The sequence below is a fragment of the Bos grunniens genome, chromosome 21 (assembly GCF_055505025.1).
Source record: "Bos grunniens cultivar Pamir isolate PY7600 chromosome 21, Bosgru_T2T1.0, whole genome shotgun sequence".
Classification (NCBI taxonomy): domain Eukaryota; kingdom Metazoa; phylum Chordata; class Mammalia; order Artiodactyla; family Bovidae; genus Bos; species Bos grunniens.
This window is the reverse complement of record NC_141185.1, coordinates 53,318,775-53,336,827: the sequence shown is the minus strand read 5'-3', so window position 1 is coordinate 53,336,827 and position 18,053 is coordinate 53,318,775. Positions and strand designations below refer to the sequence as shown.

General features: G+C 45.4%; 1 protein-coding gene across 1 annotated transcript in view; it reads left to right on the top strand.

Annotated features, from left to right (window-relative positions):
• The window catches only part of AGBL1 (AGBL carboxypeptidase 1), a 916,524-nt gene that overhangs the window by 155,578 nt on the left and 742,893 nt on the right, over positions 1-18,053 (top strand). The window contains exons 7-9 of the mRNA XM_086364678.1: positions 3,853-4,061; positions 13,501-13,666; positions 15,097-15,164. Coding sequence (XP_086220804.1) covers positions 3,853-4,061; positions 13,501-13,666; positions 15,097-15,164 — 443 coding nt within the window. The remainder of the gene's footprint in view (positions 1-3,852; positions 4,062-13,500; positions 13,667-15,096; positions 15,165-18,053) is intronic.

Sequence of the window (18,053 nt, the reverse complement as noted above, 5' to 3'; positions counted from 1 at the left end):
AATTGATCCGAAGTCCTGCTGCTGCTGCTGCTGCTAAGTCACTTCAGTCGTGTCCCACTCTGGGTGACCCCATAGATGTCAGCCCACCAGGCTCCCCGGGCCCTGGGATTCTCCAGGCAAGAACACTGGAGTGGGTTGCCATTTCCTTCTCCAATGCATGAAAGTGAAAAAGTGAAAGTGAAGTGGCTCAGTCGTGTCCGACTCTTAGCGACCCCATGGACTGCAGCCCACCAGGCTCCTCCATCCATGGGATTCTCCAGGCAAGAGTACCGGAGTGGGGTGCCATTGCCTTCTCCAAAGTGCCACTACTAAGACTTTACTTCGCCAAATAAATAAATGTAAGTCACTTTAGTTGTATCCCGCTCTTCGCTGCTGCTGCTGCTGCTAAGTCGCTTCAGTCGTGTCCAACTCTCCGAGAACCCATGGACTGCAGCCTACCAGGCTCCTCTGTCCATGGGATTTTCCAGGCAAGAGTACTGGAGTGGGTTGCCCTTGCCTTCTCCGATCCTACTCTTTGCTATCTTACGAACTATAGCCCTCCAGGCTTCTCTGTCCATGGAATTCTCCAGGCAAGAGTATTGGAGTGGGTTTCCATGCCCTTCTCAAGGGGATCTTCCCAACCCAGGGATCGAACCTGTGTCTCTTCCATCTCCTGCATTGGCAGGCAGGTTCTTTACCACTAGTGCCACCTGGGAAGCCAAATGAATAAATAAATAGGTAATGTAAAAAAAAAAGACCGTATCTTGAGAAAATGAAGAAACCATACATCAATCAGAGGGGTCTTATCCTCCCATAAGACTCTCAGGCAGAGTCATTCAACTAACAACATGTACACCCTTGCTATATATCCGTTTTAAATATAGCAAGTGTGTCCACTGAATAACTCCATTATACAGCGATATTGTAGAGCACAGGGAGCTCTGCTCAGTGTGATGTGGCAGCCTGGATGGGCGGGGAGTTTGGGGGAGAGTGGATATGTATGGCTGAGTCCCTTTGCTATGTACCTATAACCATCACAACATTGGTAACATTGGTAACTTTCTATACTCCAATGTAAAAACTTAAAGAAACTGCAGTTGTGGTGTGGAAGAGGGGAAAGGCACTGTAAGATCTTACTATTACAGCTCCCTGAAGGACGTAAGGAAGCCCCATCCTCACCTCCCTGCTGGGTGGACTTCCAACCTCTGTCTGGGTATTTTTGGTGCCAGGATGCTCGTCACCACATAAGAGTCCAGTCTCTTGTTGGGTGGCTTGACTCCAAGGAATTCCTTTCCCAGATGGAGCCAGCCCCTTGACTATGTAAACTGGCTTCCAGTCTCTTTCAGGAAAACACACAACACATCTGTTACACACGACAGCCTTCCCGACATGATGTCTCTCACTCGGGGTCCTTTCCTTTCCATTTGGATTGAGTCTTATAGTTTGCTCAAATGACCATACCCCAAGTCCACTGAGATTCCAGAAAGAGGAATGGAAATCTGGTGAATCTCTCTTCCCTTCTTCTCTCTCCTCCACACTCAATTATCCTTTTTCTGAACTATTTGAGAATAAGTTATAGACATTCACAATTGTGGATTTCCTAAAAACAAGAATATTCACTTACCTAAGCACAGCTTATCAAAATCCAACAATATGCATTTACATAATACTATGTGTGGGTGCATGCCCAGTCTCTCAGTTGTGCCCCACTCTTTGCAATCCCATGGACTATAGCCCACCAAGCTCCTCTGTCCATGCAATTTTCCCATCAAGAATACTGGAATGGGTTGCTTTCTCCTTCCCCAGGGATGCTTCTCCAGGGGATCTTCCCGACCAGGGATCAAACCCAGGTCTCCTGCACTGCAGGTGAATTCTTTACCACTGAACCACCTGGGAACAAACTATGTAATTAAGTGTGCTAGTTGCTCAGTCTTTGTGACCTCATGGGCTCCCAACAGGCTCTTCTGTCCATGAGATTCTCCAGAAAGCAATACGGGAGTGGGTAGCCATTCCTTTCTCCAGGGCATCTTTCTGACCCAGAATTGAACCCAGGTCTCCTGCATTGCAGGTGGATTCTTTACCATTGAGCCAGCAGGAAAGCTGCTGCTGCTGCTGCTAAGTCGCTTCAGTCATGTCCGACTCTGTGTGACCCCATAGACGGCAACCCACTAGGCTCCTCTGTCCCTGGGATTCTCCAGGCAAGAATACTGGAGTGGGTTGCCATTTCCTTCTTCAATGCATGAAAGTGAAAAGTGAAAGTGAAATCGCTCAGTCGTGCCTGACTCTTAGCGACCCCATGGACTGCAGCCCACCAGGCTCCTCCGTCCATGGGATTTTCCAGGCAAGAGTACTGGAGTGAGTTGCTGTTGCCTTCTCTGCAGCAGGAAAGCAGCACTGGGTTAATCTAAACACCTTATTCAGACTTTACCAACTGCTTCACTAATGCCTTATGCAGGGAAAGAAAAAAAATAATTTTGGTCCAGGGACTAAATTCTCACTATATATTGTACTTACATGCCATATCTTTTTAAAAAAAATTATTGAAGTACAGTTGCTTTGCTATTGTGTTGTATTGTGTTTGTTTCTGCTGTTCAGTAATATGAATCGGCTATTGTTGTTCAGTTGCTCAGTCCCATCCAACTCTTTGCAAACCCATGGACTGCAGCATACCAGGCTTCCCTGTCCTTCACCATCTCCCAGAGCTTGCTCAAACTCATGTCCATCAAGTCGGTGATGCCATCCAACCATCTCATCCTCTGTCGTCCCCTTCTCCTCCCGCCTTCAATCTTTCCCAGAACCCGGGTCTTTTTCAATGAGTCAGTTCTTCGCATCAAGTGGCCAAAGTATTGGAGTTTTAGCTCCAGCATCAGTTCTTCCAATGAATATTCAGAACTGATTTCCTTTAGGATGGTTTGATTGGATCTCCTTGCTGTCCAAGGGACTTTCAAGAGCCTTCTGCAACACCACAGTTCAAAAGCATCAATTCTTCGGTGCTCAGCTTTCTTTATAGTCCAACTCTCACATCCATACATGACTACTGGAAAAACCATAGCTTTAAGTAGATGGACCTTTGTTGACAAAGTAATGTCTCTGCTTTTACGTATGCTGTGTCTGTTGATCATAGCTTTCCTTCCAAGGAGCAAGCGTCTTTTAATTTAATGGCTGCAGTCACCATCTGCAGTGATTTTGGAGCCCAAGAAAGTAAAGTCTATCACTGTTTCCATTGTTTCCCCATCTATTTGCCATGAAGTGATGGGACTGGATGCCATGATCTCAGTTTTTTGAATATTGAATATTGAGTTTTATTCTGCTACATGTATACATATATCCCTGTGTCATGTCTTTTTGGTCTTTGTTAGCTGAATTCCTTGGTCTTTTTTTTTTTTTTTGGCCTTTTACTACTTTCACATTTTTGAAAAGTGTGAATCAGATATTTACAGCATATCCCTCATCTTTGGTTTGCTGATTTTCCTCGTGGTTACGTTCAGGTTATGCATTTTGGTTCAGGAATATCATAGTACGGATACTCAAGTGATGCTGTGTCTTTCTCAGAACATCTTGTCTTCTGTTGTTGACCCTGGTCACTTGATTAAGCTGATATCTGCCACTGGATACCAGTTTCTACACTGGAAAATTAATATCATCCTTTTATGATTAATTAGTATTTTGTGGGAGGGGAAGATCTCTTAGAGGAGGATATGGCAACTCACACCACTATTCATGGACAGAGAAGCCTGGTGGGCTATAGTCCACAGGGTTGCCAAGAGTCTGAAATGACTAAGAGGAATTAGCACGCACGCACAGTGGGACATCCTCAGGGGGGTGTGGCCAGGAGAGCCTTTGATTGATGTTGCCTTTTCCCATTGGTTTCAGAGTCTAACAGCCGCAGGGCAGTGAACAGAAGCTACGTCCCCGGTTTGCTCAGGCTGCATCAGGATTGGCACAGCCACGACACGGCCAATTCCTTCGTTCCGATCCGCCGGGCGCTTCTGCTCTGCCTCAAGCATATTGCCAAGCTCCGATCGGGCAGGGAGGCCTTCCTGGCAGCTCAGGGCATGGAGATCCTTTTCAGCACCATACAGGTAACCTGCATGGGGACTGCCTCTGTAGTTGGATGGCATGTGAAGGAAGTCATTTAGGACTCACCCTTCACAGAGCTGGGAAATCTCAGTATGTTTCTTGCTTCTTGCTCTGGGCAGATGTTCTGGACTCAAATCCTCGTTCCTTCACTCACTCATGTATTGATTGACTCACTTATTAATTGGGTACACCTGGGTCAGGAAGACCCCCTGGAAGAGGGTGTGGCAACCCACTCCAGTGTTCTTGCCTGGAGAATCCCATGGACAGAGGAGCCCGACAGGCTACAGTCCATAGGATCACACAGAACTGGACACGACTGAAGTGACTGAGCAGGCACGCACGCACAGTGTGTACACACTGAGCGGAGCCGGGATCGAGAGCGTTGCTTTTTTGTTGCTGGGGTACAGTTGCTTTACAGTGTTATTTTCTGCTGTACGACAGTGAATCAGCTATATGTGTACATGTGTCCCCTTCCTCCTGAGCCTCCCTCTCATCCCCACATTCCATTCATCTAGATTATTACAGAGCACCGAGGCAAGCTCCCTGTGCTATTCAGCAGATTCCCTCTAGCAATCTAGAGGGATTTTTTTACACATGGCAGAGCACATGCTTCAATCCCAATCTCCCGATTCATCCCCATCCCGTGTCTGCACGTCCGCTCTCTACATCTGCTTCTCTATTCCTGCCCTGCAAATAGGTTCATCCATACCATTTTTCTAGATTCCACATACATGTGTTAGTGCTGATTTTAAAGCTAGAGAACCTGGCTTCAGATCTCAGATCTGGCGCCTACTGCTGTGCAGTGACTCCATCTCTCTGGGTTTCAACCTTCTTCTTAAAAAAAAAAAAAAAAGACGAAAGTGATAAAATCTAGGTTTTCTACGTGGCCTGGATAAGTTAACATAGACACATCTCGTTTAGCAGGGTACTGCCATGACTTCACTGCTTTATGAGGGCGAGTGTTTATTGGAATAGCGAGTAGTTATTGGGACCTCACGGTGAATGTGATAGACAAGATCCCTGACCTTTTGGGGGCAAATGTTCCAACAGAGAGTCAGACATTAAGGAAGCAAATGATTCAGTCTGGAATATAATTTCATATTGCTCTGTGGGATCAATAGAGGAAGGGCACGGGTCCACAGTGACTCCTGCATGGGCAGAGAGAAGGTCTTCTCTTAGAGACATCAGGTCTTTGAGTGGGTGACACCTAAGCTGAGACCTGAATTATTGAGGGAGCCGGTCATGCCAAGTTTAGGAGGAAGGACATCCCAAGCAAAGGGAGTAGCACCTACGAAAGCTGTCACTGATCTCTGCCCCAGTGGAATATGTGTCTAGGGTTTCCTGGATTTCAACCAAATAACACATTCCTTAGTTTCACTTGATTAGGGCTAATGTAAGCACCATCGTGGGCTTCCCTGGTGACTCAGATGGTAAAGAATCTATCTGCCTGAAATGCAGGAGACCTGAGTTTGATCCCTAGGTCGGAAACAGCCCCTTGAGAAGAGACTTTCAACCCACTCCAATATTCTTGCCTGGAGAAACCCATGGACAGAGGACCTTGGTGACCTGCAGTCCATGGGGTCGCAAAGAGTCGGATAGGATTGAGTGACTAACACACACACTCAGGCACCATCTTGCAAGGCTGCCTATACGTTCTCCATGAATAATGTGAGTGTCTCCCAGGTACCCGTCATCTGTTCACCCACCCTCTGTTGGGGCCAAAGCAGCTGTGTTTCACACACATTATGTTCTTTTCTGTCTTCTTATTTGGACTTCCCTGGCGACTCAGTGGTAAAGAGTCTGCCTGCCAATGCAGGAGAAATGGGGTTCAATCCCTGTATCTGGACGATTCCCTGGAGTAGGAAATGACAACCTGCTCCAGTATTTTTGCCTGGGCAATTCTATGGGCAGAGGAGTCTGGCAGGCCACACTCCATGGTGTCACAAAAGAGTCTGACATGACTTAGCGACTAAACAATGCTTGAAAAGTGAAAATGAAAGTCGCTCAGTGGTGTCAAACTCTTTGCAGTCCATGGAATTGCTCTAGGCCAGAACACTGGAGTGGGTAGCTGTTCCCTTCTCCAGGGGATCTTCCCAACCCAGGGATCAAACCTGGGCCTCCCGCATTGCAGGCAGATTCTTTACCAGCTGAGCCACCAGGGAACCCCACAAATACTGGAATGAGTAGCCTATCCCTTCTCCAGTGGATCTTCCCAACCCAGGAATCAAACCCAGGTTCTCCTGTGTTGCAGGCAGATTCTTTACCAGCTAAGCTACCAGGGAAGCCCAAACAATGCTTAATATCTTCATATTAGTCTCTGTACTCCCTTCATCTGTCTCATTGCTTCTCTCTGGACACCTTCCAATTTCTCTCCACCTGAGTACATCTGGGGTAATGAAGCAGTCAACCAGAGTGCTGTTTTCCAATCATGCTATCTGTAGACTCTAACCATTTTAAAAAAGCTTTTCCCCTCTAAACAATAACATAATATTGCACTGCAAGCCAATATCTAATTTTTTTGTCTGCTATCACCTCTGGGTTTCTCTCCATCATTACAGTTTTCAGAGTTTCTCGGTCATGAAATAGCTACCTTTTCCATTCTGTCCCTCTGGATGAGGAAATGCTCTGAATTTTTCCAAGTTGCACCATACTTTGTAAGCTTGTGTTCCCCAAATCTCAAATTTCTCCCAGCCCTGTGAAACTGCCCCCTGCTATGCTGATCTTTCACAGCCCCCTACTCTGGCTCGTGTGCTGCAGCCAGCTCCTCTGCCCCTGCCCTCTGCATTTTTGACTGTTTCTCAGATCTGTGTTTTTTTTTAAAAAAAAAAAAAAACAAAACAAAAGAGCAGAAAAGACAGAAGATGTTGATCCCAGAGGTACAGGTCTTTGACACAGAGAGGGTGGAGAAGATTCGAAGTGAAGCCCAGACATAAAAGCAGCTGTGAGCCTAGAAGCAGGCTTCTAGAAGCAGTTCCTCAGCAGGTCGATAAAGACCTCAACTGCTCAATTAAGCAAATTTACAGTGAGCTCCCAGCCTCCAATTACTGTTGGGACTGAAGCAGGATGTGAGAGAGGCAGACTCTGCATTTGGTGGCCAGGTTTCTCTTGCCTGCAGGCCTCCCAGCACCTGGACTCCGGGCTCTGAGCACAGATGCTGTTGCAGCTGTGCTGCAGGTGGGGCTTCACATCTATCCTCTCCCCTCTCCTGCCAGAGACGGCACGGGAGCTGCAGGACGGCCAACCTGGGAACCTTGGATCTGGGGATGTCATTCTGGCCACTATTGCATATTATGCTGCTGCTGCTGCAGCTAATGGTAATAACACTGAAAATGCAGGAGAAGAAGAGGAAGAAGAAGAAAATGAAGGAAGAGATGGAAGAGGCGGGAGGCGGGGGTCACGGAGGAAATTTGTGTTGAATGCTTACTATAGCCCAAGACTGGCATAGCAGCTTATGCAGACTTTCTGATTTCAATACTTTTAAAGGATTTGGTGGCTCAGATAGTACAGAATCTGTCTGCAATGTGGGAGACCCGCGTTCGATCCCTGGGTCGGGAAGATCCCCCGGAGAAAGGAACATTAACCCACTCCGGTATTCTTGCCTGGAGAATTCCATGGACAGAGGAGCCTGATGGGCTGCAGTACATGGGATCATAAAGACTTGGACATGACTGAGCGACTAACACTATCTACCTAAAGGATTTGAAACTGATGATCTTTTTTAAATTGGCTTATAATTGCTGTACAATGTTGTGTTAGTTTTCCCCTCTCTCTTGAGCCTCCCTCCCACCCTTCCCATCCCACCCCCTAAGTCATCACAGAGACTGAGATGAGCTCCTTGTGCTACACATTAACTTCCCACTAGCTATCTGTTTTGTGCATGTTAGTGTATATATCATGGTCTTACTTAAGAGTCCAAGCTTCTGTCCAATGCACCAGAATTGAGTGCATTGGACAGAAGCACTCAGTTCTCCAAAATGAGTGTGATCAAAGCTGCTACATGGTGGCAAGGTCCCTATCCTCAGAGTTTCTGATTCAGTAGGTCTGCGATGGAGCCTAGAATTTGTGTTTTTAACAAGTTCCTAAGTGATGCTGCTGCTTCTGGACTGGGGATCACACTTGGAGAACCGCTGTCCTGTACCATTTTTATTGGTGTTTGTGGTGTCATTACAAGTCTACTAGGCGTGAAAGCGACTGAGAAAGAACTGTTTTTGAGTCCTTCCCACAGCTCCTGCTCATCGTAGTGTTCTTCACTTTGCTGCTGAGGTCGCTGCTTGCCGTGTTTCTCTCTCAATAACCCCACCTCTTTGTTTCTTGGGTCCTGCATCCTTGCACAGATTCTCTGAGCATCCTTTAAATGTTCAGAGGATCACATTGTCCATAATGCAGTGAGGTTGTGTGTAACATACTGGGATCTTGCTGGAGCTCTGCATGAGGAAGGACAAAGAATCCTGACAGTTTGCATGTAAGGTTAAAAAAGAACCCCCGCTAGGATGCCCTGAAATAATTTGAGATAGTTACCAATTTTGAGAAATGGGTAATTGCAGATGGAATAAACTTGTATGAGATAATCAGATAAAGGGGCCATTCAGTCTCTGGAGCCAGAACAGCTTCTGAGACCTAAAACTTTGCTACGAATGGTTGTTTGGAAGCTTAATTATGTGTCATAATCACCCAGAGCGCTCATTTATATGCAGATAACTGGACTCCACTCCCAGAGTTTCTCATCATTAGATCTGAGCTAAGGTACAAGATTCTGCATTTCTCATAAGTATTCAGGGGATGTTAATGTTGCTGATCTGGAACCCTCACTTTGAGAACCACAAGAGTAAGCCATGATAGTCTTTTTAAAAGTTGCAGCACTACCTACAATAGCCAGGACATGGAAGCAACCTAAATGTCCATCAAGAGGGAAATGGATAAAGAAGATGTGGTGCATGTTTACAATGGAATATTGTTGTTGTTGTTCAGTTGCCAAGTCATGTCCGACTGTTTGCTACTCCCTGGACTGCAGCATGCCACACCTCCCTGTCCCTCACCATCTCCTGGAGATTTCCCAAGTTCATGTTCATTGCATAGGTGATGCCATCCAGCTATCTCATCCTCTGAGCCTCTCTTCTCCTTCTGCCCTCAATCTTTCATAGCATCAGGGACTTTTCCAATGAATCGTCTGTTCGCATCAGATGAACAGAGGAGCCTAGTGGGTTACAGTCCATGAGATTGCAAAGAGTCAGACACAACTGAAGGGACTTAATGCTCACGCCCACATGGTAGAGACGATTATTTGCAAAGCAGATTTCAACTTGTCAAGGATCATGCTGGCTGCCACTGGAGAGGAGTATCCCAGGGCATGAGAGGAGGAGGAGTTAGCAGGGCAAGGGGAGAAGTCAGACCATGAGAGTTGAGGCAGGAGATGCTGATGGCTTTGGCTGGTGAGAAGCACTTGTCACTCAGTCTGCTTGTAACCCCATGAACTATAGCCCACCAGGCTCCTCTGTCCATGGGATTTCCAACAGGAAAGAATACTGGAGTGGGTTGCCATCTCCTTCTCCAGGGGATCTTCCCAACCCAGGGATGGAACCTGCATCTCCTGCATTGCAGGCAGATTCCTTACCACTGAGCCACCGTGGAAGCCCAGTGAGAAGCAGATCTGGAGCTTAAACCCAGGACTGTTTCTTCCTTGAGCACCTCTTCCACTAGAACATCTCATTTTGTTATTGCAAGAATTGTTTCTAGGACTCCGCCGTGAGTTAGCCGTGGTCTCCTAAGATCTTTTCAGATTCTTATGAGATTTTATGATCCTAATGATGCCTCCTGGCATCCTCCTAGCTCACTTACTGAGTGTTTACTATTAGGCACTCATCTTACATATAACTCATTTAATTCAGACACAGTCTATGAGAGAGGTTCTGATAGCATCTCTTCTTTACAGATAAGGAAGTTGAAAAGAGAGGTATAGTAACTCACCAGGGTTCTGAGTTGTACAGTTAGTCCTCGTCAGCCCAGGATTTGTTTTTTTTTTTCAACATTAAACTTTTTATTTTATATTAGGGTATAGTCAGTTAACAATGTTGTGGTAGTTTTAGGTGAATAGCAAAGGGACTCAGCCATACATATATAGTATCCATTCTCCCCCAAATTCCTGTTCCATCCAGGTTGTCACATAACACTGAGCAGAGTTCCCTGTTCTCTGCAGTAGGTTATCCATTTTGAATATAGCAGTGTACATGGTCTTTCCAAACTCTCTAACTATCCCTTCTCCCCCGGCCACTGTAAGTTCATTCTCCAAGTCTGGGAGTCTCTCTCTGTTTGGTAAATAAGTTCATTTGCATCATTTCTTTTTAGATTCCACATTTAAGGGATGTCATACAATATTTCTCCTTCTCTGTCTGACTTACTTCACTCAGTATGGCACTCTCTAGGTCCATCCATGTGGCTGTAAGTGGCATCATTTCATTCTTTTTATGGCTGAGAAGTGCTCCACTGTGTACACGCACCACAGCTTCTTATCCCTTCCTCTGTCGATGGACATTTAGGTTGCCTCCATGTCTTGGCTGTTGTAAACAGTGCTGCAGTGAACATCGGGGTGCAGTCAAGGACTTGGATTCAGATGGCCTTGCTCTGATCTGAGCTGTGTGCTATCCTCTATTTCACTTACGTATTATGAAAGTAGGATATTTATCACCCCGCAGCTGACTCAGTGATATTAAATGTGAGTTGAATATTTTAAGCAGTCTTGTATTTCATCGTCTTTTTCAAGTAGCAGGTGGATGACTCAGAGTTACAGGAAGAGTGTGCCTATAGATGTCACCTTTGCCACAATTCTGAGATATTTGTCCACAGAGATCCGATATCTTGGACTCTTATCATTTGATGTTACACAACACAAGTGGCTACCCTGCATTTGCAGGAGCCGGAGGGTATATGCCTGCTTAAATTTTGTGTCCTGAGCCCCTTCTTGCCTCACCTGGGTCTTGGTCATGATGCATTCATACTAGGAAAATGTTGGTGAAAGATCTAGGCATTTCTGTTACAATACCTTGGACTCAAGGATTATCTTTGTTCTTTTAAATTAATTTTTATTGGAATATGGTTGCATTTGGAGTAGGAAATGGCAACCCACTCCAGGGTTCTTGCCCAGAAAACACCATGGATGGAGGAGCCTGGCTGGTTACAGTCCATGAGGTCACAAAGAGTTGGACATGACTGAGCACACGTGCGCATAGTTCCTTTACAATCGTGTGTTCCTTTCGGCTGTACAGGAAAGTGAGTCAGCCACACACACACACACACGTCCCTTCTTTTCTGGTTTCCTTCTCATTTAGGTCACCTGGAGCACTGAGCAGCGCTTCCTTAGCTTCACAGTAGGTTCTCATTAGTGGTCTATCTTATACATAGTATCAGTCCAAGGATCACCTTCAAATTCATAAATGTTTTCTCCAGAGTAGAGCAGACACCCAACATAACATTATCCCTAATGTCTAGGTTTCTGGAGACACTGTCACCCAAAGTCAGTTCATGGCATGGCCTAATCCAACAGGACACTTGGACTTGACTCCATCCTTGTACTTGCTTTTTCACCTGCACCATCCCACACCAAGTAAAGCATTGTTTCCATCATCAGCAATAAACCAATGACAGTCATAGACCTGGCTTCCAGAGTCCTGGCAGATTTGAGCAAGTTTCCTGGCCTGGACTTGGCTCCATATCTCCTAAGGTTGTAACTCAGAGCATTACCTCTGATCAGTCATCCACCTCACTCACCTCTCTTTATCATCCACATTCAGTTCTCTCTTTTTCCAATCCTCCTAGCTTTCACTAAGCACTTGAAACTATTTGAGCAGTCCCAGTGATGAAGTGGGCTTCCTGGGTAACTCAGATGGTAACTGCAGGTCTCCCTGCAGTGCAGGAGACCTGGCATCGATCCTGGGTTGGGAAGATCCCCTGGAGAAGGGAAAGGCTACCCACTTCAGTATTCTGGCCTGGAGAATTCCATGGACAGAGGAGCCTGGTGGGCCACAGTCGCAAAGAGTCGCACGTGACTGAGTGACTAAGTCTTTCGGTGATGAAATAGCCTCAACTAATTTATTTTCCATGGAAAGTGCGCCTGCTGTTGGTTCAGGTTACCTGATTGGTATTGTCTGAGCACACTGAAGAGAGATAGTGTGGTTTTTTCTTTTTGATGTGGACCAATTTTAAAGTCTTTATTGAGTTTGTTACACTATTGATTTTGTTGCTTTTATATTTTGGTTTTTTGATTGCAAGGCATGTGGGATCTTAGCTCTCTGACCACGGACTGAACCCACACCTTCTGCATTGGAAGGTGAAATCTTACCCATTGGCCCACTAGGGAAGTCCCAGGCATTCTTGATTGTATTAAGAACTTTCTGTTTTGAAAGTTGGCTTACTTTTATTTCACTCTGGAGTCATTTGGGTAGCTTGAATTCATGGCTTAAATTTTATTAACTTTTTCCCCTCCATGTTCTTTCCTGTGGGGCTGCCTGTAATGTGGGCCTGAAGGTGCCAGGCAGGGCATCACTGTAGACAGTCCCTGCTCTGTGGAATGTTCTAAAGCGTCCTCCATATCTCCTGCTATGACTTATTGGCCTCAGAGCTTACTGGAAGCCCTTTAGGAATATCATGCTGGAGGCTTTCATTAATCAACTCTCTGTACCAAATCAGGAGACAAAATGTTTACTAAGAGACTGAAGGAAATGGCCATGCTTTTGCCAAAGAGATCCTGACCACTCCCAACTCACTCTCTTTCTCTCAGTTTAGTATACTTGTTCTTAGATTTTTCACGGTGCCCGAAAAGCAGGATCTTGTCATGTTCCATCAGCATCAAAATGTTAGCTCTTGCAAACTCAATTTTTCTTTGCTTTGTCTTGCTACCAAGAGGGACGGACACTGTGGGCTTTGAGAAGAGGCATGCTATTTAATTTAGGTGCTTGGGATTCTCTTAATCTTTCTTCCGATTTCATATTTTACATTTTCCTTGATATTTCCCCCTCAGATAATAGCTGAAAGAGAACAGTAAGACTTCTATCAGTTCAGCTGCTCATTTTCTAATTTAGGGGATAATTCACAGTGACACATGGGTGGTTGAAGGAAGATACCATTTCCTTTCCTTCCCTTGGCTCTTCTAGACAATGTCTTACCTTAGGTGCAGCCTCCCTTGAAAATCTTTCAGGTCTATTTTCAGACTTAATTCACTCCAGTAATATATGAGCTGTAAAAGAGAAATAAAACTGTAGATGATAGACTGGACCAAAGCAGATTCTACATTAGACAAAATGCTACGTTAGAATGTTCAGATTAGATGGTCTACCTTTAGGGTATTTGCTGTGCATTTAGGCTGTGTGCAGTTCGTTACCTAAAATACCATTATAGCAAAGGGATTCTGCACAAGATGGTGGTGTCTGATAGGATATTCTCTTTGTTTAGAACTGCCTGGATGACCAAAGTCTGGAGCCTGTCATCTCCACTGGTCTTCAGATCCTGAGACAATGCTACCCTAAGAGTCCACTTCCCTTGGTCACAAGCAGCAGCGCATATTCTTTTCCAGTCCCTGGGATCGTCACCTCTGAAACTCCACGTGTTCTAACTGAAGGTAAATATGTGGATATACAGATCTTCCTGCAGCTCAGTGGTAAAAAGTCCACCTGCCAATGCAGGAGAGGCGGGTTTGATCCCTGGGTTGGGAAGTTCCCCTGAGGGAGGAAATGGCAACCCACTCCAGTATTCTTGCCTGGAGAATCCCATGGACAGAGGAGCCTGGCAGACTGCACTCCATAGGGTCACAAAGAGTCAGACACGACTGAGTGACTAAGCACATACACAATATGTGGGTAGTTATTCTGTACTCATGTTGCTAGCTGTAAGCTTTATGATGAATTTTTGCATTTGGATAATATTTCAGAGGAATGTGGATGAAAGTAGAATCAGTTTTTTCATAATACCAAGCTCATTAATGTTGTCCTTTATTATTAATTGTTGCCAGTTTGCATCACTGACTCGATGGACATGAGTTTGAGTAGGCTCCAGGAGTTGGTGATGAACAGGGAAACCTGGCGTGCTGCAGTCCATGGGGTGACAAAGAGTTGGACACAACTGAGTGACTGAACTGAACTGAACTGATGGAATGACTATAGTCATCTCAGCTGATGTTAAAAAAAAAATCTATTTCCAGTCCCATGGTGGAGCCCCTCCACTGTACAGACTGGTTCTGGAATGAATTTGCCCTAAGGATGGAATTGAAATCAAACTTTTGCTGTTTACCACCCCCACAGTAGTCATGTTAGAATATGTGACAGTGTGATTGTCCAATGTCCAAGAAGATTTTATTGTCAGAAGAGTCTAGTGGTTTTCAACTTTGTCCTTTTTCCAGGGAACAGATTTTCTGTAGGCATCCTCTTGTTGTAATGACACTGGATGCTTTCTTTGGACTTTTGTTTTAAATACGTTCCTTCGTACTAAAATTAGGGAGTCAGTCAAAGTGCTGTCGACATTACAGCAGCTTTGACATGTATGTGATCACTAAACCCTGGCAATGTTAGTTGCATAACTACTTCTATATCGGGTGGAGGAAGCCAGAATGGTCCACGTGCCTGCTAAGTCGCTCAGCCGTGTCCAAATCTTTGTGACCCCCTGAACTCTAGCCCACAAAGCTCCTTTTTCCATGGGATTCTCCAGGCAAGAATACTGGAGTGTGTTGCCATTTCCTCCTCCAGGGGATCTTCCCAACTCCGGGACTGAACTGCATCTCTTGCACTGCAGGCATATACTTTACTGCTTGAGCCATCTGGGAAGCCACGCGTCATTTTATTCTGCACTCGTTTTGCATTCAGCATGGGGCAGCACTTTAGACTTCATGAGATAGTGCTCTTGTGTGCCTGTATTTGCACAAATTACACATTCAATAATCACTAGCCTGTGTTGAGGTCTTGTGCACTTCATAATAGCCTCCTAGTTGTAAAAAAAAGTACTAACCATTGTGTTGTAAGAATTGCAACCCACCTCTGTTTTTTTTCCCCCACTTAGAAGATTATGAAGATGATGGTGAGGAAGAGGAGGACAAGGACTCAGACTCTGAAGATGTGAAAGAGGAAGTAGGTACACTTGCCCTCGATTCAGATGCTCTCCACATTCACAATTCTCAAAGGAAAGTGCCCTTTTCTATGTGCAGCTGAACCCAGAGTAAATTTTAAGGACACACTTTTGTGCTTCTCTGGTAGCTCAGCTGGTGAAGAATCTACCTGCAATGCAGGAGACCCCAGTTCGATTCCTGGGTCAGGAAGATCCGCTGGAGAAGGGATAGGCTCCCCACTCCACTATTCTTGGGCTTCCCTGGTGGCTCAGCTGATACAGAATCCGCCTGCAATGCGGGAGACCTGAGTTCAACCCCTGGGTTGGGAAGATCCCCTGGAGAGGGAAACGGCTACCCTCTCCAGTATTCTGGGCTGGAGAATCCAGGCAAAGAGTCGACACGACTGAGCGACTTTCACTTTGTGCTTCCACTCTAGGGCCCCAAAGATACTGATGCTCAGTTAATGACTGCAACTGTTGTCCTTTTCATCTTGGTAGGTCCTGTACAATCTTATTGTCACATCAGAGGCTATCCATTATTAAGGCACTAGTATTCCATCAGGATGAGCCTCAGGTAGACACTCCTGGTTGGTGTATTTAATAAGTGTGAATGGCATTCAGGCAAAGAGACCACGGAAAGATTTTCTAGGGAAATTTTTCTGGTAGATCTCCAGTATCTTTGTAAGTTAGCCTTTCCTACTCACTCTGTACACACAGGGCCACTGTGTCGTACAACTCCATGTACCTTGGAGTCGATGTGAGCTGTATTCCTTTGGGTTGTGTCGTGAGCATCCTAACCAGTGGGAGAGTAGTGCCTGTTGGTCTCTATCACTGCTAACCTGTGCTGTAGAGTGGAGGCCAGCAAACTTTCTAGGAGAGGTCAAATGATCATCGCTGTAGGCTTCGTGGACCTTTCAGTCTCTCAATGACTCAGCTTTGCTGTGGTGGCACAAAGGCAGATGTAGACAGACGTGCAGACAAAAGGGACAGTGGGGCACAGTGTACTGACTGCGTTTCCAGAAAAGACTTCCTGAACGCTGGCACCATTGGCATTTGACCAGATAATTCTTAGCTGCGGTGGCTTGTCTTGTGCATTGTAGGGTGTTTAGTAGGACCCCTGACCTCAGTGCGCAGGGTGCTGGTGACACCCACCACTTTGACCCCCAGTCACGAGCAAAACTGTCTCTTGTTGTTTAGTCACTAGGTCGTGTCCGACTCTTGGAGACCCCATGGACTGTGGCCCTCAGAGCTCCTCTGGGATTCTCCAGGCAAGAACACTGGAATGAGTTGCCATTTCCTTCTCCAGGGGATCTTCCTGACCTAGGGATCAGGATCAAACCCGAGTCTCCTATATTCTTGAGTCACCCGAGAAGCCCAAAACTGTCTCTAGGACTTGCCACATATCTCTGGGGGTGGGGTGGGGAGGGGATCACCCTGTGGTTGAGAACTCCTGCTCTAGAAAAATGATAATTCATCTATGAGTTATAATTATATCTCCATTTCTGTTGGTGGCCATGAACAAGTTCCTTCAAGTTATAGTTCCTTAATTTTGACACTGGAGAAATAAGACTGAAAAGCATGCACTAGCTTTTATGACATTCCTGGAGATGAAGTCTGAGTTTAAAAATCTGTCTATTTATCATCTACCATCTGTATGTCTATCTATCTATCTCATATCTATTTATGTACTAGCTATATATCTGTCATCTATCTTTGTTGATATATCTATCATCTACTACCTTTCTATTATGTATATATCTATTTACCTGTCTCATGTGTATCTATCTGTCTATCAAGCTACTTATCTACCTATCATCTCTATCTGTAGTTCTATTTCACCTTTATCTATCTATATATTTATCTATCTACTTGTCTATCATCTATATGTCAATTTATATATCTCACGTCTGCCTACCTATCTATATCCATCTATCTAGCTCATCTGTATCTATCTGTTCATCTATCTAGCCATCCATCATTCCATCCTCCTCTCTCCCTTCTCTTCCACCTACATATCTACCTAGAGAGAAAGGGACTTTTTGCATTCTCTATCATAATAATCACCCACCTTGCTATTAGTAGTACAAGACATAGAGGGTCTACCTCTTAGTGAGCTCTCTAAGTTAAGGCTGTTACTGATATTATAGTGTGCTCAGAGTTTTGCTGATAAACAGAATCATTTTTGAAGTCATCAGAAGCAAATTGGCTCTTTGCTGTGGCTTGCCGGTACAGGCCTATGGAGAACTTGCTGAATTATTTGAATAATACTGTGCTGCTGCAGTCATTCATCAATGCCACTTTCCCTCCCCTCTTGCGGGCTCTTTGATAACTGAATGTTTGATGCAGAATGTCAGCAATCTCTTGTATCTGATATGAAGGCACAAGTTGCAGGCTGGTGCCTGACTTCACACAGCACGGGGTTGTGGGGTGGGGAGCTCTCAGACCATCTCCCTGCCCCCACCCCTGGCTCTGCAGATGATGGTGGGTTGGGATGGAGTGGAATCTAAACAAATAAATAAATCCAGCTGGGAAGGAAGCATAAGACAAATGAGTGAGGCCCTGGAAATAATTCATCACGAGCCTTCAAGCCCAGGAGAAGGTGAGAAGTTAGTGTGTGAGCATGCATTGTAGAGAAACAGAGGAACAGTGGAGTAAGGGCTTGATTCTGGGGGTGTTGCAAGAGTCGGGGAACTGGTGCCTCAGCAAACTTGTTTTCCCCAGGAGAAGCCAGCAGCATTTTCTCCTAGATTTGTGGCCAAGCCTTCCCAGGTGATGCTAGCTGTAAAGAACTTGCCTGCCAATGCAGGAGACATAAGAGATGCGGGTTTGATCCCTGGGTCAGGAAGATCTCCTGGAGGAGGAAATGGCAACATACTCCAGTATTCTTGTCTGGAGGATCCCATGGACAGAAG